Source organism: Pelobates fuscus, chromosome 9 (assembly GCF_036172605.1).
Source record: "Pelobates fuscus isolate aPelFus1 chromosome 9, aPelFus1.pri, whole genome shotgun sequence".
NCBI classification, from domain to species: domain Eukaryota; kingdom Metazoa; phylum Chordata; class Amphibia; order Anura; family Pelobatidae; genus Pelobates; species Pelobates fuscus.
The window spans coordinates 85,260,531-85,284,062 of record NC_086325.1 but is presented as its reverse complement, the minus strand read 5'-3'; the positions used below and the strand labels follow the sequence as shown (position 1 = coordinate 85,284,062).

The window sequence follows — 23,532 nt, the reverse complement described above, 5'->3', positions numbered from 1 at the left end:
AAATATAACTTTTAATGAAAGACTAGTAAAAAACATCAAGAGTGCTGATCGCGGTGATGGCTGCTGGGTAAAAAGCGCATTGAGTGCAGACTTTGCGTTCCCTTGAGCTGGTGGTTTATTTAACTTATTATAACTTATTTATTCTTTTATCTTTATCTTTTATCTGTATCTAGTATCTATTCTTATCTTATCTAGTAATCTATTTACTTAGTCCAGGGGTAGGCAACCTACGGCACTAGTGCCATGCACGGCACTCAAGGTGTCTTTGCACGGCACTCAAGGCTGCTAGAGCCAAACAGGCTCTGGCCTATCAGGAGTCCCAGTAAAACTTCAGATATCTGCTAATACGAAGAGGTTGTGAAGGACAATCCTCAATTTAAGCATTGCAGCACATGGAGATCACTTCCTCCCAGCACTTGTGAATGGGAATCCACATGTAGTAAAGCAGCCCGTAGCTGCTGTTGCAGCTCCTGTCCTTGACCTGTACCTGGCCAGCCTGGACCACACTGGAACCAAGGGAGGCCACCCACACTGCTAGATATACACAGAAATGCACAATAACCCTCCCCTCATACAAATAATACAAACAGCCCACACACAAACATACACACAATCCGCACAAACGCAACCTGCTAACAATCCACATACATGCACACAACCCCACATGCAGCCTCTCACATGCAATACCCCAAACAGCCCCCACACACTACTAAACACACAATGTGACATATGCATCCACACACAATTCCACAAGCAGCCCCCATACACAGCCCACATTCATATGTATCATACACGATACCATAAACTACTAATGAACATATACAATATAATAGCTCATATACGCACAAATACAACGATCCAAAGCAATTACAGTAAAAATAACACAAGCAGAATATGGCAGCATACACACCTTAATTAAAAAAAAAAAAAAAAAAAAAAGGACTGGCACGCTACGGGACATTACAATCCTATATCGGCACAGTGCTGCTAAAAGGTTGCCTACCCCTGACTTAGTCTATTCTATGTAGAAACTTGTGTTGATTGTGTTATACAATACCTATATCACATACAAGAATACAGAAAGGGCTGATCACGTAGACAGTATCTCAGACACTTTTAGAGAGGTATTATTAAAGTGATAATTCAAAATGATTTTCAAATGTTAGGCCAAAGTTGTAGAAATGAAAGCGTAGCTGACTTAGAGAATGTTTTAGCTCAGCTATTTACCTTGAAATCCGCTTTCTCATTTTACCCAATAACCACGTTTGTCTCACAACGTGCAACATTTCTGCTCTTGCACACGCAACTCTCAAGCTTTGAGAAAAGCTAAAGAAAGGCTTTTACAACAGCTTACTTTTTGCATTTTGCGCAATGAACTGCCATGGGTAGTGTCTGCATGACCGGTCCTTTCTGTCTACAAATCCTAAAGAAAAGCACACGCATAACAGTCATTACATTACATATGTACACACATAACAGATAACCAGTGGCGGCTGCTGAAGTTTAAAGATGGGGGGTGCTGCCCCCCAACCTGTTAGATTTTACCCATTTATTCTCATGGCATGCCCTGTTCAAAACAACCTGCATCTCCAATCATCAATAAAGGGGAGAATGGAAACTGCAAATGTAATCATGGTCGACACATTTCTAACATACACTTAGTAGCACCCTCTATAAAGCCAATAGATTTTTTTATTTGGAAATAAAATTGGGATGGGTCCACCTCTCCTGCTCCTATATACCACCTCCCCTGCAGATAACACACATATAAGCATATGTGTTGTGTTGTTAACAAGAAACATGCATTTGTGGCTGCTTGTATACAACAATGACATCCAATGGAGGTAAGCATTAAAAAAATACAACAATTTCACACTGTTTTTTTATAGCTAGGTAGTAGAATTCCCCCCATCGTGTCGCTATTTATATCACTTGGCACATATGTCACATGCCTTTAAATAGCATTGCCATGGGTATAAAACATCTTCATAAATACAATTCGTTCAAAATTTAAAGACAACATACAGGTAAACTAGAAGTCTATTCTTTTTTTTTTTATTCTTTTTTTATTCTTTATTTTTGCATGACACTGAACACATTGCAATGGTAATACATCATTGCTATGCATCTGAAAAGCAACTATTATGCGGTACTATGATGGTTTTACAGTATAGTAAAAGTTGATAACATGCTATGTTGTATCTTTATGGTTATCGTATCTATGAAGTACCATAAGTGTCATGTTTCTTAAATTTTGTAACATTCGACATGTAACAGAGAAATGAAGTATGGACATATATATCACCCCTGACTTCTCCGTGAGGGTATGATTGTTAATGGCACTTTCTTTCTGGAGTTGCCACTGGAGTAACAGATATTGTCCCAATGTATAGCTTCTATGAGAAGTGGAGAATAGAGAAAATGTAATATTAGGAAAGAAGACAATCGTAGAAGGTCACATGATCAAGATCGTAGTTCTGATGGGTCATAGAGATAGGGGGAGTAAAACACGCAGTGGAGGAGGGGTGGGGAGCTTGGTTACCCAAGGAAGGGCTACAAGTACATTGTACTTGTTTTAAATATGTGTCCAATAGTGGGGTTGGTGCCTCTCTCCCTCTTATCAATCTGCCAACGCACAGTTCTCCCAAGGCTCCCAGATCTTTTGAAATGTCTTTAGAAGTCTATTCTTAATAATAAATTGCAGAATATTCAGTCTTAATTAACTTAAAGGATGCACAAAGCAAAGTTTGTTAAAAAATGATTTTTATATCTAACTTGTTTTATATCTAACTTTTAAATTACTACAGGGAGACGGTGGATTACCTGGACTGAATGGACTCCCTGTATGTATACATTAATTCGCATTGCATAGTTTATGACATATTTGAGAGGTTTCTTAGGAAAATAGAGTCAGTCAGCAGATTTTGGAAGTCCTTCAACCACAGAGCTTCCTGATTCTGATAAACAATTGTTTATTTACAAATGATATTAGGATAAGAGTTAGTTGCAGGAACATGTGAATGTGATTAAGAATTTATATATCAAAGTGTTCTAATCAATCTAGTATTCAGGGATTTTCCCTGCAGTAAAATAGATTAAACGTGTTGTGTATAGCAGTGGTATCCTATTCCTTGATGTTGGCAATCTCATGGTTTCATTATTTTCATATTTTACTTCTATTCTGATGCAAGAAACATGAGATTAGCATATGTTAACCAAAGCTTCTCAATATGTGATGCCTCCTTAACTTACAAAGGTGTTGCAAAAACAATGTCTATATGAATGTTGCAGGGAACAATTTATTGGGCAACTTAAGTGTTTGTTGTAGTTTGTTGTTCACCTACAAAGTTATCTCCTTCCGGAACAACAGCCTTCAAGGCCACCATCAAGCAGTGGATGAGGTTGAGAATTTGTGGCTTGGTAGGCTGTAGGCCGTCAAAAATCCCATACAGTCTAACATAGTGTTTTTAGTTAGAAGTATCCCAATCCTGTTGCTTCACACTATGCTAATGTCTTTACATGCCACTATGGCAACTTTTCTTTGGCTATGTAGAAACACATACTTAATTGAAAGTGCCAAAGAGCTCCTTTCCGATGGGAGGTAAGGGAGTATTAGCTCATCTATGTGGATAACAAACCATTAATCCCCTCCCTGCCTTGTTTGGGTATAGATGGTTTTAGTTACCTGTTTACTGTCTTGCCACATTGTTTCTTCTTTCATATTGCTTCTACCTTTTCCACTTGGAATAAGGACTACAATATTGTTTATGCTTCTGTGTAAAATTTGGTTTAGCACAAGCTGTAACAATATTTAAAATGAAAACATAGACATCAAGTCAGAACAAAGGATATATGCTGGGAAATATGTTCTCTAGATATGGTTAATAAAAGTTTAGATGTGTTTTTGGAATATGTTATATCTTAAACTTATATCAATGCTTAATGCTGTACTGATTACCTATAAGATTGTTTTCCTCTTGATGAAGAATCTTGTAGAACCATATTATTTTGCATGAGTTTAACCTTTTACCATCCTGCGTTATGTCATAAAATAGGGTTCAACTGGATCTGCGGGTCCTCAAGGCCCCTCCGGACCAAATGGTTTACCTGGTTTTCAAGTAAGTATAAACTTACAGCATTACTTTATAAAGTCACCACCTGCAGCTACTCAGTTAAGTCATTAATTTATTAAAACTGGTTCAGTATGCATTCGTTGGAGCAAGGTAGAAGGGCAACTCTTTCAAATGCTGATGAAATCAATAACAGTGGTCCATGTTGTTTCTTGCTTTCATAACCCTACAACTTTCCCATGGCTGCTAAAAAATAATTAGCATCATGGATTGGCCTAGCAGACAGATGAAGCTCCCTATCTGTTCCTTCTTTTGCCATAGCCATCCTTTTAACTAAAGAGGCCATGAAAGTGGATCACAGCCTATGTACAAGATTTATCAAGATCTGGGATGAACTCACATCCCACTTTGCGAAGCTGGAATCTTGCCGCACATTCAGTTTGATGCAGATTGCCAGGTGGCAAAACCCGAGTTTGCTGGTGGCAAGTCGGGAGTTATCGACGCTGCTCACACACAGATACAAGCGAATACTCCAGTGCTCTGAGTTTTTTCTAAAAATGAAAACAATTTATATGCTTAGAGTATGAGTATCTCTCCTGGTGGGGGGTAACCCCTATGAAGTTGAATTTTTAAAGAAAAGAGGATTTATAACTCAGGAGGTTAACGAGGGAAGGGAGAAAATGCCAAATGGTCCCAAACAGAAAGTGGAAATTCCAACCGAAGCAGGTTAATATTAAATTAATATAAAACGTAACCTTTATTTAAATCGATAAAATTTACTATCAACCAGTTAATTGTTCCACCACCTAAAAGTTTTAAAAACAATACTTTGTCTTAATCAGAGTTCCTGCTATGGTACACTGGTGGAAACTACTGAACCAATATTTTGTCTTAATCAGAGTTCCCACTACGGTACATTGGTGGAAACTACTGAATAGTCAGTCCTTTGACTTTGTCTTAAAATGCAGTTAATGTAAGTACTGAGCGAGTGAGTCTATCACAAAGTCTGCCTTATTATGATGATAGGGTATTAATACTATCTGGGATAACAGAAAAGAAAAAAGAAAGAAGAATTACTGCAGCAATTAATCTGAAAGAACTCTGTGTCTGTCTCGTAGTCTGTATGGATTAGATGTTTAGTCCAAACTGACAGAACAGAAGGAGTTCGATAAAGTGACGGTATGGGAACTGATTATTTATCGGTATATTTAAATCTAATGTCGTTGTTAATTAATAATGGATTTTAACCTGTGCAATTTAAATTGTATTCTTTGAGTATTAAAACTCAAGGATCTAGTGTTTTTGCATCTTTACAATCTAAACTATAAGTTTCTGTCTTACAGGGTCCACGTGGTCCCCCGGGCGATGCAGGACCTAAAGTAAGTAACTCATTGACACGAAAAGTTTAAATTGTGCATGTAAATGTTTATATTCTTACATCTTCTTTTATTATTTTTTAGGGAAACATGGGGACTGGTGTCCAAGGAGAAAAAGGAGATAAGGTAATATTCCCTAATTATTGCCAATACATGTGTTTTAGCAAATTAATTACCGGTCCCCCCCTCATTCTGCAATTCAATCAGATGACAATTTGCTGATAAAACCCAGTCCTTTGGCAGATGTCAGGCATTGAAATAACATCTATTTCTACCACCAAATGTCCTATTTTTACACCAAATATTTTGCCAGTAATATTGCAGGTAGAAGGGACCTTTAGAGAGAGAAGGCTTTGCATGCACCCGATTCACCTCTCACAAAAGGTACATAAAGAGGAAGCACAGGAACTGATCAGTTGCTACATGTGAAAACCTTAATGCATTTTACATTGATGCTAAGGACAGGAGTGGAACAGAGAAAAGTATATGGGTAGAGGTCTGTTCAGTGGAAGGTAAGCTTAGGATAAAGTAAAAATCAAAATAAAAAATTCCTAAAATAAAATGGTGCTACAATCACCTATGTGGGCCACACCACCACAAATACAACAAGTGATAAAATAAAATACAAATGGTGAGAGCACTCTAAAATAATATTACCCAAACTTGGTCAGTCAATCTAAAATAGTAAAATAAGAGAGAAAGACATAGGGTAATACAGTTGAGATAAAACCATATAGTCACAGGTGTTGGTCTCACTCACATATATAGAGCTACTTTAAAAGCTGGCTCAAACTTCAAGCTTTGAAATCAGTGGAAAACAGGACTTCTCATAGGAACTTCTAAAATTTCTGTGTCTGGTACCTCCAAATTCATTCAGGACGCCAAATGTAGGGGGTTACAAATGAAATGTATTGAAATAAATATAACAGAATAAAATAAATCGGAAAACAAGTCCCATAAAAGATAAGTCCAGTCCCTCGATGCGTTTCGGCTCTCGCCTTCATCCGGAGTATTTCCACTGTTGTGAAGCTTCTGTTTATATACTGAAATTATTGGCGCGTTTTTTTTCTTCTCAAATCGCCGATCTTCCGCTTCCTGTTTCATCATGAGCGTCATGACGTCAACCCGCGTCCTTACGTCTTTACTTCCAGGTCACTTAGTATACCTCCGGAAATAGACGTCGTTACGTTTAGAGTTGACGTCCCGTAACCAAAACATGATTAAAATTTAAAGTGACCGAATATTTAATCACCCATTTAACATCATAAACTTTCATCTTATATATAACAAAATATGTTAAACAACATCTATTTTAGACAAAACATAAGACATATAGGCTAAAAAATTCCTATTTAAAAATTAATTAATACAAATAAATAGAACATTAGGAGAGAGAATATAAGAGATATAAAAATATTATAACAAATAATGTCACTCAACGTTAAAATTACCTTAATAATTTAAACTTAAGCAAAGCATATATTAAAAGAATTATATATATAAACAATTAATATTTGTTTATTTATAAAAGTTAAAAATGTTTTTAAAAATTAATTGAAAAGTAATATACAGACGTAAAAGGAGAAAAAGGAAAATCATAGTTAGATAAATGAATTAATTTCGAAATCTACATTTAGTCCTTGTGGGGCTAATGTATCCAATTCAAACATCCACTTCATTTCAGTTAGGCTTAAAGTGCGATCTTTATCTCCACCTCTCCAATGAATGTGAATTTTATCAATGCCCATAAAATCAATACCCTGAGGATCCCCATTGTGAACCTCTAAAAAGTGCTTAGATACGCTGTGGTTAACAAACTTCCTTCGGATATTATAAATGTGTTCTCTTATTCTTATCTTTAAGGGGCGTGAAGTCTTCCCTACATATTGATAACCACATTTGCAGGTTAATAAATAAATTACGTCCTTCATTTGACATGTAATAAAAGGGCGTATTGGGTATTTTTTGTAGCAAATTAGGTACATTTTTCTACTTTTCTCTTACTATTAGGTCTAAAACTACATCTCCTACAATTACCACAATAATAAAACCCTTTACTGGTCTGTAAAAAGTTCCCTTCAAGTTTAATTTTATCTTTATCTAAAAAGCTTTTTGTTAAAAAAATTTCAAATTTCTTGCCCCTCTAAAAATGAACTTTGGTTTTTGGTCTAAAAATTGAAGTATTTCATGATCTTCCTTTAACAGATCCCAATGTTTATTAATTATTTTCCATAGTGCATGATTATTAGAGCTAAAATTAAAAATTAACGGGATTAATCCTTTTTCTTTCTCATTTACATCCTTTACTTTATATTGTAGAAGGAGCCCTCTGTCCTTTTCTCCAATCTAATTCTTGATATCATCCAATTTGTCACTATCATATCCTTTTTCAATAAATTTACTTCTTAAAACATTTGTTTGTTTTAAATATTCTTCATCCTCAGTACAGTTTAGTTTTATTCTTAAAAACTGGCCCTTTGGTATATTGCTGAGCCATGGTTTAAAATGGCAACTTTTCAGGTCTTTGAAGCTATTCACATCAACTTTTTAAAAAAAATGTTTTACTCTTGATCATATTATACTCTATATAAATAGTCAAATCTAAAAATTTATTTGTTCAGAACTAATATCATAAGATAACTTAATATTAAATGAATTTTAGTTAAGAGATAAGATAAAATTCTCCAAGGTTTCTTTACTTCCTCTCCAAATAATAAAAATATTGTCAATGTAGCATCTGTAGAGGACGGGATTTGCCCCAATATTCTCTCTACAGAAGATATGACTATCTTCCCAAAATGACATAAAGAGATTAGCATAACTTGGGGCAAATCTGGTCCCCATAGCGGTGCCTTGAACCTGCAGGTAAAATTTATCTTCAAACCAAAAAAAATTATTGGATAAAATAAAAGAAATTCCTTGTATTAAAAATTCCAATTGCATTTCATCCATTTCTCCAAACTTTTTTTTTAAAAAGAAACGGGTAGCTTCACAGCCCTGATCATGTCAAATTATTGTATATAGACTGCTTACATCGCATGTTGCCATAATAAAATCTTCATTCCATTGAAAATTCTCTAAAATTTGTAATAGGCTCATAGTATCTTTAAGATACGCTGGGCATTTAACAACAAGTTTTTGTAAAAATTGATCTATATACTGGGATAATGAGGAAAAAAGTGAATCAACCCCAGACACAATTGGTCTACCAGGAGGGTTATTAATATCTTTATGTATTTTTGGTAAAATATAAATTACAGGTATCCTTGGATATTTGGTATCTAAAAAGTCATATTCCTTTTTTGTTAAAATCACAGTATTAAAACCTTCATCTAAAAATTCTTTGTATTTTGATTTAATTTCAGGGAGTGGATTGTTAGGGAGTTCTTTATAAGTCTTTTCATCCATAAGTTGATTATAAATTTCTTTTAAGTATTTTTCTTTTTGCCAAATAACGATACCTCCTCCCTTATCTGCTGCTTTTATTACCACAGATTTATCATCCTTCAAATGTTTTAGTGCCATTTTCTCTTTTTTTAGTTATAATTTCTTGATATTTATTGATTGGTTTTATTATTTTAAAATCTTTAAGGCATCATTTTTCAAATGACTTCATCACATCAGATTTACAGTTAACAGGATAAAATGAGGATTTATTTTTTAAAAGAGTATGAGTAAAATTATCGGTATCCTCCATTTTTTTCTCTAATACCGGAAGTTTGTTAAAAAAATTTTTTTTAAACATAATTTTCGGAAAAATCGATTACGATCTAAAAATGATTCAAATTTATCTAAATTACAACTCGGAGCAAACTTAAATCCTTTTTTAAAAATGCTAATATTAGAATCTGTTTAAAAATTTTCTGATAAATTAAAAATTCTAAAATTCTCTGTTGGATCGTTGATCTCTATTTTCTCCAACAATTCTCGTTTCTCATTTTTTTCTCCCTTTCTCTGATGTCTATTTCTTCCTCTTCTTGTTCTCTGGATCTTTTGAGAGGAGTGAACATGTTCTTCCTCTCTTTGGGTTCCAGACTGCCTGTCCCTAAAAAATCATCCCCATGATGTTCTCTAAGTTTTTTGAATCGATTAGAGATAGGAATTTTATTTTTTTTCTGGAGTCCATTTTTTATTTTATTTTTCTATTTGGTAATCTTGATCCCCTACATTTTACTTCAGTCCATTCATCATTCTCTTTATGATAGTTTTTTGATTGATTTATCTTATCACTATCCTTAAAAGATCTCCGCCTAGTTGTTGTTTCTTTGGTGGGATACTGGGAGGTTCTTTTTTTATTATTATTAGTATATCTATATTCTTCTCTTGTCTTATTTCTCAGAGGATATCTCTCAAAATTTTGATTTTTTTTCTGATAATTGTTTTTCTTTAATGGTCTAATATTCCGATTTTTATAATCTTCCTGATCCCTCTGCAATTTTCTCTTTTTTGTTTCTATCACGGAATTTTCTATAGTTTTTATCTTTTTTATCATCATTTCTATGAGATTATCTAATTCTTCCATTCCTTTAAAAGGTTCTAATTGCAACTGGATTTTTCTAATTGATTCATCTAATTGATGTTAATTCTGAGATTTTTGATCTATCAGAACACCAATCATATGTTTTGAAAATGATTCAAGGGATTTGTTCCAGATACCCATAAAAGTCTAATTTTCTTGATCTAAAGTGGGAAGTTTATGGAATCTCAAACCCCTAGGTCTAATTTGGAGTGAAATGTATTTTTCCAATGTAAAAACTTCCCACTTCAGCTTTATTTCTTTAATTAACAATTTTTCCAATTGGGAACATATAGTATCCAAATCATTGTTATATATAGAATTCTCTGTTTTATCAGTATAATCTATGGAAAATCTTTTGTCTAGGTCCTTTTGCCATCCTGACCTTAATTCAACAATTGTTATTTTCAGGAATAATTTACCACGAGTGGCTAGACAATAGTATAAAGTAAAAATTAAAATAAAATGGTGCTACAATCACCTATGTGGGCCACACCACCACAAATACAACAAGTGATAAAATAAAATACAAATGGTGAGAGCACTCTAAAATAATATTACCCAAACTTGGTCAGTCAATCTAAAATAGTAAAATAAGAGAGAAAGACATAGGGTAATACAGTTGAGATAAAACCATATAGTCACAGGTGTTGGTCTCACTCACATATATAGAGCCATTTTAAAAGCTGGCTCAAACTTCAAGCTTTGAAATCAGTGGAAAACAGGACTTCTCATAGGAAATTCCAAAATTTCTGTGTCTGGTACCTCCAAATTCATTCAGGACGCCGAATATAGGGGGTTACAAATAACATTTATTGAAATAAATATAACAGAATAAAATAAATCGGAAAAGAAGTTCCATAAAAGATAAGTCCAGTCCCTCAACGCGTTTCGGCTCTCGCCTTCATCCGGAGTATTTCCACTGTTGTGAAGCTTCTGTTTATATACTGAAATTATTGGCGCTTTTTTTTCTTCCCAAATCACCGATCTTCCGCTTCCTGTTTCGTCATGAGCGTCATGACGTCAACCCACGTCCTTACGTCACGACGTCTTTACTTCCGGGTCACTTAGTATACCTCCGGAAATAGACGTCGTTACGTTCAGAGTTGACGTCCCGTAACCAAAACACGATTAAAATTTAAAGTGACCGAATATGTTTTCCACTGATTTCAAAGCTTGAAGTTTGAGCCAGCTTCTAAAGTGGCTCTATATATGTGAGTGAGACCAACACCTGTGACTATATGGTTTTATCTCAACTGTATTACCCTATGACTTTCTCTCTTATTTTACTATTTTAGATTGACTGACCAAGTTTGGGTAATATTATTTTAGAGTGCTCTCACCATTTATATTTTATTTTAAACTTAGGATAGCCTAGATTATCAGGCAGTGTAAACCAGGGCAGCCTACAAATTGGCCAGCGTGTAGTGGTTCTTGAAATGTGAGAAGCAAATATAGGAAGAAACATGTTATACAGTTGGTATACGTGTGAGACAATATTCATACTTATCAAAAAGCATGCCTGCTGAAGGATTATAAGCTATAGACATTGGTTGTAGCTTTCCAGATGAGTGCTCCTCTGTCCTGGAAAGTGATTATTGTGCACTGTTACAGTCATTGTGAGCTTTGGTACCAATAAAGATGATAATATGGGTGAGTAATGTATTTTTATTGACTAACTTATTTAATTAATAGTGTTTACTAAATAAAGTTCCCTCTTCATACGTAATGTGGAATATTGATGGAAAGTAAAGAGGCTGCATTCTATAATGTGGTCCTTAGGTGGGGCATGAGAGCTGGGCTAAATGTAGTGTAGTAAATCCTACAATTTGGGTTTGTAAATATTGCATGTCTATGTATGTTTGTCACACCATGTTAGAGATTGTGAACGAATGTAACAAATGTAATCCTGTAGTCTTACCAGAAAGCAGTCACTAGATGGCAGTGGCAGTAACATATTGTAACATCAACTTTTTACTACATAGAACAAAATATTTATTTAACATGTTTAAAATACATATAAACTTTAAGAATGTAAGTGTCACTTCTTAAAGATTGCACGGAACTTTTACTTACCCATTCTCCCATATTTGAATTGACATAGGCTCAAGGAGAACCTATGCCATTTACCAAGCTCCATGGGTGATTCCACCATAGACAAAAATAGTGTGATATTTAAACTTTTTGGGAGATCACACCCAACTGAAGGGAAGCCACTTATATCACCCAATAATGGTTAACGGAACACTCCAATCACCATAATCACAACAGTGCATTGCCCCACCCCATATACAATAGTTAAACTGTTTTAGAATGGTTTAGTTTCTTTCATGGGTTCTGCCAGGTGCCGCTCCCCACCACCACCACATAAAGAAATAAATTCATTTTGCTTTAACAACATACATAAACATACAATCTCAGTATATACTGCTGCAATGCTCAATGCACTCATACAATGCATTTTAGTGAGAGGCAAAGCAAGAGAAAGAGACAGAGTACGGATAAGATGCAAGGGAATAGGATCAAGGGAGCAAGTGGTGGGGCGGGGGGACCTGAGCAGACCAGAAACCTCTACCGCTGTAGCGGGTGCGAATGAGCATAGAACAGCAGAGGGAGTGAGGTTGGGGGAAGTATTGTAAGTGGAAGGAGAGAGATGAGAAATATCTTCCCTGATTGTAGAGATCTTGTCAGTGAAGGGAGTTGCAAAGTTTGTGGTGGTTAAGTCGGTAGGAGAGGAGGAGCAACAGGGCGAAGAAGAGAGTTAAAAGTGTGGAATAGTCGCTCAGGTTCGCGAGAGAGTGTGGTTATGAGGATATGCACTGTCAGAAGCCTATCACATTCCTGTTTTTGGGATTGAGCAGTGTGATCCTACTGCACTTAAAATCTAAAATATTGGGATTCTATAGGCATCACAACTTTAGCTTAATGAAGCAGTTTTATTGAATAGACAATGTCCCTGCAATCTTACTGCTCAATTCTATGCCATTTAAGAGTTAAATCACTTTCTTCTCTATTTATGAATTCCTAGCCACAACTCCCCTGGCTGTGGCTCACACAGCCTTCATGAAAAAACTTGTTTAATTTTCAATCGGATGTTAAAGAGACACTCCAGGCACCCAGACCACTTCTTCCCATTGGAGTGGTCAGGGTGCCAACTCCCACTACCCTTAACCCTGCAAGTGTAATTATTGCAGTTTTCATAAGCTGCAATAATTACCTTGCAGGATTAAGTCTTCCTCTAGTGGCTGTCTATCAGACAGCCACTAGAGGGACTTCCATGTTCTTAGAACACGCTATGTGAGAACACGCTATGTGAGGACCTCCAGCGTCGCCGAAATCCCCATAGGAAAGCATTAAATAATGATTTCCTATGGGGAGGTCTAATGCGCGTGCGCGGCCTTGCCGCTCATGCGCATTAGGTCTCCCCGCTGGCTGACGGCGGGGGAGGAAAGTAGGCGGAGCCTGACCGAGAGCCGAGGGACATCAGCGCTGGACATCAGCGCAGGTAAGTCACTGAAAGGGATGGGGGTGGGAAGGAGAGGGGCACTGAAGGGTCCTGCAGTGCCAGGAAAAATAATATGCTTTCCTGACAATGGAGAGTCCCTTTAAAGGGACACTCCAGGCACCCAGACCACTTCTGCCCGTTGGAGTGGTCTGGGTGCCAACTCCCACTACTCTTAACCCTGCAACTGTAATTATTGCAGTTTTTTTATAAACTGCAATAATTACATTGCAGGGTTAACTCCACCTCTAGTGGCTGTCTACTACATTCGTTTTCAATGCTGTCCTATGGGGAGACCTAATGCGCATGCGCGGCATTGCCGCTCATGCGCATTAGGTCTCCTCGGCTGGTGGCCGGGATCAGTCTCGCCCACCGGCCGACGGAATCAGTAGGAGGAGCGGTGCGGAGGAGGAGACAGCGACGATGGACATCGTCGCTGCCTCAGGTAAGTGACTGAAGGGGTTTTCACCCCTTTAGTAACCGGGGATTGGGGGGTGGGAGGGAGAGGGTACCTCCAGTGCCAGGAAAACTGATTGTTTTCCTGGCGCTGGAGTTTCCCTTTAACTTGCTTTAGACATTTTTGTCTCCTGCTCTGTAAATTTAATCACACACAGGATAGCTCTAAAGGGTCTAAAAGGCTATTAACTGAGCAGGAGATACTTACTTCTAAATTAAACAGGTCTAATAAAGTAGTGAGGTGCTCTATACCTTCTTAAATGTCTTCATGCTACATTATGAGAAGAAATGATAAGCAATGTTGTAGGTGAATCAAACCACATTAGTGAAATAAAACTGAAAAAAGGTGCCTCGAAATTAAAACCCACAGTTTAATTAACTGAAGACCATCAAATTAACAGGTTCCCAGATAAATATATGTGCAAACAGATAAAATATTTCACAAACCTTTCTATACAAGATGATGAGTACTTACATTTTTTTTTACTTTAAAATTTGAAAGTATAAAGTAAAGTTGGTAAAATAATGATTACACAGATAATTGTAATAATAAATCCTATGTCTTACTATGCACAGGGAGATGCAGGACCTGAAGGGCCAGCTGGACCAGGACCTGAACAACCAGCTGTTGGAGTACCATCAACCGATCTCTACAATAAAGGAATTAAAGGAGAGGAAGTATGTAATATAATATTGGGCCATTATGCTGATGCTCTATATGATGGGATGATGTTTTCATGTTGTTATGGGGTGCCCTTTTTACACCATACATAGTGCTGCATGTACTTCCCAAACAACTCAACCTTCCGTATAGTTATGCTCATGAACAGAGATGTTAACCAGTTCCAATAATTTCTTCAATTCTGTAGCTATCACTCTGGGATTTTATTTTCTTACCTTATTGAGCATTATGCAGTGTGCCCTCTGAGTCATCTTGGGTGGACAGCCACTTCTAAGGAGAGAAGCCACAGTACTAAATTGTCTCCATTTGTAGATCATTTGTCTAACAGTAGATATATGAATATCTAAGCTCTTTGAGATTACTTTGTAACCCTTTCAGCTTAATGCAACACAATTCTTTTCCCTAGGTCTTCTGAGAGCTCTTTGTGAGGCATAGTTCACATTAACTGATGCTTTTTTGTGAATAGCAAACACATTCTTGTTGCATTAGTTGAACACCAGGTTTGCCAATTTCCTACTCTAATTAGCTTTTGTTGAAGTTAGCCTAGGGTTTCACATACTTTTTCTAACTTATACTGTGCATAGTTGAAAGATAAATTTGATAATGTGTGTGTTATTAGTTAAAACAGATTGTTACTGTAACTTAGATGAGCATCAAACAACTTAGATGGCAAATTTACACATAAATGCAGCCATCTCTAAAGGGTTTACAAACCCTTTTCTTGTTTTTCTTGTCACTGTATATGTTTATAAGTACCAGGTATATCTGTCGCTATCAGCAGACTGGTTGCCATTGTCCAATAGGGTCTTATAAGAGGAAAAATCCACCAAATTAGAGTGACTCCTCCAACATAAATTATCAGAGGATGGGACCACATGAACTAATCAAGTATCAGGCATTTTTTAAAATACTGTAATTTAAAAAAAAAAAAACAGATACTTTTGATTGGAAAAACATGTGTTTTCCTGATATATATATAAGAAAAACAATTAAAGGTAAATGATAAAGTTAGGAATGCACAGCTGTCTTCCTAACACTATAGTGTCCCTTTGACCCCCCCCCCCCCCTTCCCCCCTGCAATTAAGGGTTACCAAGCCCTTTAAACACTCACCTACTCAGCAATTTCTTTACTTCCTCCACCGTCAGTGTTGAGGAGGAACGTAATGCACATTGTGTGGCGAGCATTTTAGAATGTTCTGTTTTGGGTTATTATGGTTTTGATGCTGAGTCTCAACAAAATGTAATATGTTTAAATAGTACTGTCACCTTGTTGTTATTCTACATAGGGTGATCCAGGACCATATGGAAATCCAGGTTCACCTGGCTCTCCGGTAAGCCTCTATTTTGTTTTATTTTTATGTGGAGATGCATGTTACATTGATTGATTCTTTATGATAATTTTTCAGCAAAACCCAAATATAGTATTATTTAATTATGAATGTCGTTTGTGGCTTTTTCTTGCTGTAATTCCTGCTGCCTTGTCTTACTCTCCATTGCATATTTTAGATTGTAAGCTCATCAATCACTTAAGTCTGCACTATTGTTTAAATATTATTTTTGGTCAAGTTTAGGCTGTTGGGCAGGGAATTCCATTCCTTTATATCAGTATATATATAATTCTAAGTATGTAATGTATACTTTGTAAATAAAAGTACTACTGAAATAATGTATATGTTTATCTATACAGGGATATGCAGGCAGAGGAGAAAAGGGGGAGAAAGGCATTCTTGGACTTCCAGGCGGAAGGGTAAGTGGTAACTTACCTTTGTGTTGTATGCTAGACATTAGGTGAAATGACAATGAAACACGAGAATACCTTTTTAACATAATGTTGAAATGCCACTGAAAATGGCCACTTAAAAAGGTCTAGAATCAAAGTCAACTGGCTCCTTTATTATCACTGATTGGATCTAAAATGCACAAAGTGCATTTGTCTTTTTTACATGTCCTCTGAAATGTATTTGGACCATCATGTTATTAGAATATCACGTGGCTGCAGCCAGTCTCAGACCTACAAGGAATTCTGAGAACATCAGAAAATATTCAGTCCTTACTGGAGAAGAACTCAGTATAGAGGCCCCATATCCATAACTTTTTTAACTGTAGGGGTGTACCGAGACCCCCCTACACCACCTGGTTCGGAGCCACCGATGAGCTCGAACCCACAAACCATTTCACACTCCAGTTTAATCCAGCCTAACCAATTTATACTCCTCCTACCTTCCAATTAGTTTTTCATAGCTCAATGTTATATTCTTTGGAATCTGTAAACCTTAGGATATTTCTGAAAAGGCTATTTCAATACCAGATCCAGATGCAATTCAGATTGTAATTGTATATCAAAGGTATTACTGACATTATGGTGTAGTTCTTCACTGAAAATCTGACATTAGGGGTAATTGGCTGGAAAATTTGTGAGTAATGGTGCTAGTGCACAAAAGATTTTGGAAAACACCCTTCATTAAAATTGCAGCTTAAATGTTATAGTTACTCATCATTGTTTAAGAAATTGCATTGATTTTGTTTTATTTAGGGGAATAGAGAAGATGGTGGGTTTGCAGATAACGTGAGCATGGTTCCACAAAGCAAATGTAATTGGCATCTTGACTGTGTGCTGGGAGCACCACTCATTTTTAATCTTGCTGACGTCTCTGGACACACATAGAGGCTATTTTACATTGTACTGCATATTTGCTAATGTTCTTTTACAATGGGTGAATTTAAAGTCGAGAACCACTTAAACTTTGATAAATCTTATCCATACACTGTATATTATAGTGAAACTTACGGTGCCTTATATAGGTCGTTCCCATATATTCCAAATATATGGGTGGTTCCTGACATTTGGCTCACGCTACAGAAAAATAAACATACTGCACTAGTATTTTATTTTTAGGTCAAGCTAATTATTGTTTTAGTTTCAGGTAACAATATAAAAGTGTGGGAAATTCAGAGTGAAATTCAAACTAATGCCAAAGTAACCAAAAGCATTGGCCTTAAATTGGAAATCAGTTTGAATTCTGTTTGAATTTACTCTAATCCTCACTTTAATGAATGTCATTTTTATTGTCATGTCATTTTTCTGCATGAATGTAGCAGAATGTATATTGTCTATTTGTTCAACATTTACGGTGTTCTGTATCGGTTTGAATTTTTGTGCAATTCTATTCCAGTGTACTGATATTGCTTTATTTCCAAATATTTTGCTTTTTATTAATGAACAAATTGCACTTGTTTCTAGTTGCATCATTCTGTTGTTAATGCTATTCACTTATTTTTTTTTTGTAGGGTTTCCCAGGGACTGATGGAATCAACGGGTATCCTGGCAGAAAGGTACAGTCCAATCAAAACAACAAAACATGTCGGGAAATGAAAGGGACACTCAAAGCACCAAAACAGCTTTAGCATAACAAAGTGGTTTTGGTAAATAGATAATGATCATGCAGTCTCACCACTCAATTATCTTCATTTAGGAGTTATATCATTTGTTTGTAATACTAGCAAAAGGAGAAGAGGAAGTTAGGTGGCAAAGTCACAGTAATAAAACACACAGCAGAACGCCACATTAAAAAATGTAAAATGTATTTCTTTGGAGCTTTGGTGTACAGCACATTGTTTTTGTAAATAGTTTAATAGTTTAAATGAAAATGCTACCTAACATATGTACATTTTATATGTCAGAACTGCTTGTAACATGGAGTCATATTTTCCTACCTAGGCTCTGTTGTACATGCGTGCTATTACACAATGCTGAGCATAGTATGGTACAGCGGCCATACTACCAGCCAGTGCACAGTTATACTCTAACATCTTGTTATATTAAAAATAATTGTTTCTACATGTGATTGGATAGCGGCTATCACACGTGATTGGTGGCATTTTACGCTGTTTGTCATAGCTGTACGTGGGAGTATCTGTGACTTCCCCATGCGTTTACAAGTCTTTATTCCTATCGCATAAAATATATTCGTGTGAGATACAAATCATCCAACCAGTATAACATTGGCTTCTGGATTCCTTTTGATCTACAGGGAGAAGGTGGCCTTCCTGGATTTATAGGACTTGATGGCTTTAAAGGCGTGAAGGTAATGTGCAGGACATACCAATTATGAAAAAACTATTTGTTAAAACCAGGCACCCTCAGACTTCCATATCCATACAACATATCTACACAATGCAAACCTTATCAATTAAAATGCAAAACAAAAGTCTTTGAGCAGGGCACAAATATAGTTACCATCATCTTCTTCTTCTTCTTCTGTGCTTAACTTCTTATACGAAGATTTAGGTAGCGGGTTATCCATGTCTGCAGCAGACATGGTGGTGGCTGATGAAGCCAATGCGGGACCGGCAGAACCGGCCGCAGAAGCTGCAAGGGAAAATCTGCTCTCACTTTGATGCCACAATGTCAGTTACCATATTGCCACTTCGAAATGTCAGTTACCATATTGTTACTTTAAAATATACCAGGAAAAGAGTATAGTGAGTCCAGAGGCAGTTCACCTCTTGATTTCCTGCAAAGGAAAAGTATGTAGTAAATGCATGATTGCAACCACAAATGGAGTTCTTCTAAAGCTATTCTGCTCTAGGCTGTATTTTACTTGGCAATAGCTAAAGTAATTAGCTAGATATTAATTAACTAAATACTGGGCTGTTGGTGAGGCCAGTTAAACTGGGTATCTACAGTTACATTGTGATGAATAGAAGATCTAGGTTTGCCAGCGGTCCTATATAGTTAATCCCTAGCATAAAAAAATGCATTTATTATGACTGGAGTGTAGACATTGAAGAAAATTGGCTACTGACTAAGGATTAGTTTATTTTGGTGGCTAAAACAGTTTTACCTTGAGTGTCTCGTCAGAGGTGACGAGAAGAGGGCTTCACCATGGTGGCAACATTTGGGAAATTCAAGGTGGGAAATTCAAAATTGTCCACTATTCAGCTGCCTGATCACAAGAAAACCTAGGTCCAAGAAATGACTAGAAAACACAAAGAACTCTGAAAGCGATATAAATCTGGTTACGCCAGAAATTAATGAAACTTTTGTTATTCTACAATATGAAGTTTTCTTTCATTTAATTCAATTCATTTAATTTGTTTCAATTCATTTAAATGTAATTCATTTATTTTAGTTTAATTTTCATCCAAGTGCAGTGGGTAGGAGGGGAGATGGCAGATAAGTCCTTAGAATGTCACAGGGACAACAGATTTGGGATTTGCTTTTTTTGGGGGGGGAGGGGAGGGGGGGGGAAGGGTTGATGGAGACAAAGACTTTTGTTTTCTTCTGCTGTAGATTATAATATATTTCCTGATGTACATTTCCCTTCTACATTTTACAGCGGTATGCATTAAACTGTGGGTTTTGGAATGTCCTGTACAGACATTTCTCAATGGATTATGTATATTTAGACCATTTACCTCATGGAATTTCTTTGGTATACATTCATGCATATGTTGGCAAAATTAAACTTGGGCCATTACTTACTTAAAACACACACTACTTGCTTTTTGTTTTAGGGTGAACAAGGAGATGTTGGTTTACCTGGACGTCCAATTGAAATAGATGAAGATGATATTTCAATTCCAGGTATTTGTCTTTCTAATCCACTTTTTAACAACTGGTTTTATTATGTGCGCTGTGTCTGTTCCATTGTACAGCCCATCTGCTGGTTATATGGAACCAATATAATTAGTGGAATCCCATCATGACATATCTGTTAGAAGTCCTAATAGGGATGTGGAAATAGTATCATTAAAGGAAGCCCTTCATTAGAATATTTACCTCCGAAAGTGATATGGGAGCTTTGTGATTTATGGTAGACCAGAACGAAACATTCTTCACAAATTGTAGTATGAAACCATTGTGTTTAGTAGAAATATCAGGACATGATATATATATATTTTTTAAAATATGATCAGTTGCACAGTTTAATTTGCAGAAGAACTCCGTACATCTTTTAAAGGGACACTATAGGCACAAAAGCAACGTTAGCATAGTTACACAGTTTTGGTGTATGGCTAATGCCCCTGCAGTCTCACTGATCAATTCTCTGCCATTTAGGAGTTACATAGTTAGTTTAATACTATAATGTAAGGAATGCATATTTGTGTATCTGACACTATTGTGTTCCTATAATGATACTCGTTTTATTTCCTTCAGAAGTGATGCATGGCTCAGTTGGCCTTCTTGGAAACAAGTACATGACTTTGAGATACTGTGTTATCTCACTAGCAATAGTTATAGGATTATTCACTACAGTGAGAATTGTGAGAAATTCAAAGTGAATTTCAAATCTGAGGCCAAAATAGCAAGGTTAAAAACAAAATTGAATGTTTCTAATTTAGTTATTTTTTTTTTGCCTAAATTCTGAAATTTGCTTAAAATTCCTGGCAATTCTCACTATAGTGAATAATCTGTTACACTGTAGCAAAACAGCTGTAGTGTCCTACTAATTATTTAGGTGCTCCACGATAAAAAAAAAAGGTGATTTACTCACCTTGTAGCATCAATATTGATGATCTCAGCTAATGCTTGCTTTCCTATGGGCTAGTGCACATGTGCAGCAAATTACCTAGAAAACATTTGATTGGGTACTAAGTCTGACTTGGTTTTCACATGAGAAGTTCCTATAGTGGCTATCAGGAAGACAGCCACAAGAGATGTGTTAAACCTGTAATCACAACATTGCTTAATCTACTAAATGGCAATGCTTCAGATTGCAGGGTTAAAACTGAAAGGCCACTGCACCCAGACCACTGAATTGAGATTATTGAGGTTAAGTGGTCTGGGTTCCTTGACATGCGCACAGTCGATTATTCGGCAGGTGCGCTGTTTACCCCAACCCCCCAATAACTTACAGACACCGTATTTCTGTTGGAATAAAAAAGTCCACAGCTTTATTTATTATTATAAACAAGGTAACAAATTGGGGTCATTGCCACAAAAGTAAATATACCTCCACCCCCCACCGTACATAAATTACCCCCGGCAATGACCCCGCCCAATAACAATAAATAACATTATAAATAACAAATAACACATAACACATGGCCTACCAAAGAGGCCCCATATCCATAACTTTTTTAACTGTAGGGGTGTACCGAGACCCCCCTACACCACCTGGTTCGGAGCCACCGATGAGCTCGAACCCACAAACCATTTCACACTCCAGTTTAATCCAGCCTAACCAATTTATACTCCTCCTACCTTCCAATTACCCAAGCCCTATCCCGCCATAGCAAGAGACTTGAACCCTTAATGTCTCGAGCGACCCCCACCACACATAAATAGGGCTTTGGAAATACCTTCCTGGAAACCTAAATTTAATAGATCGCACCCCACATCAGACAGGTGCACACCATCCCGCCTAAAATAACTGGGCAACCCGCCCTCCAATTCAAAGTGCCTCACTGGGACCCCCCCTATTCTCCTAATAAAGACAGACATGGCCTTATTTACTTTACCTCGGCAACGTGCCACAGCCGCCGGGTCCCTGGCATGCCTCCAGTTCAACCGCGGCACCATTTCAGACCACACTATTGTAACTCCAGGGACCAGTGCCCTCACCCTATCCAGGTCCCTCTTCATTCTCCTGACCAACACCTTCTGGGGGACCAAACCTAAGTCATTGCCCCCACCGTGAATCAAAAGTATATCTGGGGCAAACCCCCTGGACAACATCCCAAAAATTTCACCACTTATACTCTGCCAGCTGAAACCCCGAAAACCAAACCACCGAAGGTCCACTGTGTCCAGAAGAAAACCCAGTTGTGTGCCTTGTCTCCGAACTGCGGCCCTCTTCTCCGCCCAGTAGACAAACGAGTGACCCACCAGCCAAGCGACCAAGCCTGAAAGGAAACAAATTCAGTTAACCGGCAGAGCACCCTTTACCCACATCCACAACATTCCATTCACACCAACCTTTCCGGCCTTACATATGCACGGAACCTGATGGATTCCCATCTCCCAATCTGCTTTATCCGCTCCTCCCCCAGCCCGAGACGCGCCGCCTCAGTCGCAGCCCCGATACGGAAGGAGTGCGTACCAAATTGTCCGGGCTGCAAGCCCAATCTCGTCAACCCCATGCGGAAGACTCGCAAGAACTGAAAGCGCGACAGCGCCTTCCCATCCTCGTGAATCAGGAAGCAACCACCAACCTTCGGGCGAACCCGTAAAAACACGTCCCCACACACTACCGGGCACACCGGGGACCCTGGTAGCGAGGACAGGACAACTTTCTTACCCTTTCCGAAGACGTCCGTCTTCGAGCGCCGGAGCCAAATCACGACCTTGTCCTGTTTGATAACCACATCCTCATACCGGAGGCCCGATGCCCCCGACCTATTGGCGCTCACCAATTCGCCAATACGAAAAGCCCCAAAGAAAGCCCATACGAAAGCCACAGAGAACAAAGTTACCTCAAATGCCGAACTACACACTTCGTTCAACAACCCCACCAACCCTTGAAGGGTGGCAAAGAACACCGGCCTCCTCGTATCCACAGACTCCTGCCCTTCTTGAAACCCTTCAAAGTTTGCTTCACCAAGAAATGTTTCGTCAAGTCTTCCCACCCGTTAAACTTGAACAGGAAAGCTAACGCAGACATGTAGCGCTCCACCCTAGAAGGGGACGACCCACCTGCCACCAACCTGCAAAGAAGCCACAACAGCGTGTCCAACCTACCGGCTGCAGAATCGCCTGCTCCCGCCTGGGACAACATTTCCTCCCATTCACTCCAAACCTTAGTATAAGCGGTCCAAGTCCCCGGCGCCAGTGAGCTCCTTATGTATCGCCCAAGCACAACGTCCCGAGCCGCCACATCTCCTCCGGTCACGCCTGCCCTGTCGCTTGCGCGTCCGGTGCTGCTTCCCGGAACCGCACCCACTGTGAACGAGACAGAGCGTCAGCGACCACATTCAGCAGACCCGGC

General features: G+C 37.7%; 1 protein-coding gene across 2 annotated transcripts in view; it reads left to right on the top strand.

The window, feature by feature from the left end:
* Positions 1 to 23,532, top strand: part of COL4A6 (collagen type IV alpha 6 chain) — a 252,067-nt gene that overhangs the window by 163,825 nt on the left and 64,710 nt on the right. For both annotated transcript variants that reach the window (XM_063432131.1, XM_063432130.1), the window contains exons 9-18: positions 2,808 to 2,843; positions 4,056 to 4,118; positions 5,414 to 5,449; positions 5,531 to 5,572; positions 14,497 to 14,598; positions 15,889 to 15,933; positions 16,290 to 16,349; positions 17,891 to 17,935; positions 18,634 to 18,687; positions 20,120 to 20,189. In XM_063432131.1, coding sequence (XP_063288201.1) covers positions 2,808 to 2,843; positions 4,056 to 4,118; positions 5,414 to 5,449; positions 5,531 to 5,572; positions 14,497 to 14,598; positions 15,889 to 15,933; positions 16,290 to 16,349; positions 17,891 to 17,935; positions 18,634 to 18,687; positions 20,120 to 20,189 — 553 coding nt within the window. The remainder of the gene's footprint in view (positions 1 to 2,807; positions 2,844 to 4,055; positions 4,119 to 5,413; positions 5,450 to 5,530; positions 5,573 to 14,496; positions 14,599 to 15,888; positions 15,934 to 16,289; positions 16,350 to 17,890; positions 17,936 to 18,633; positions 18,688 to 20,119; positions 20,190 to 23,532) is intronic.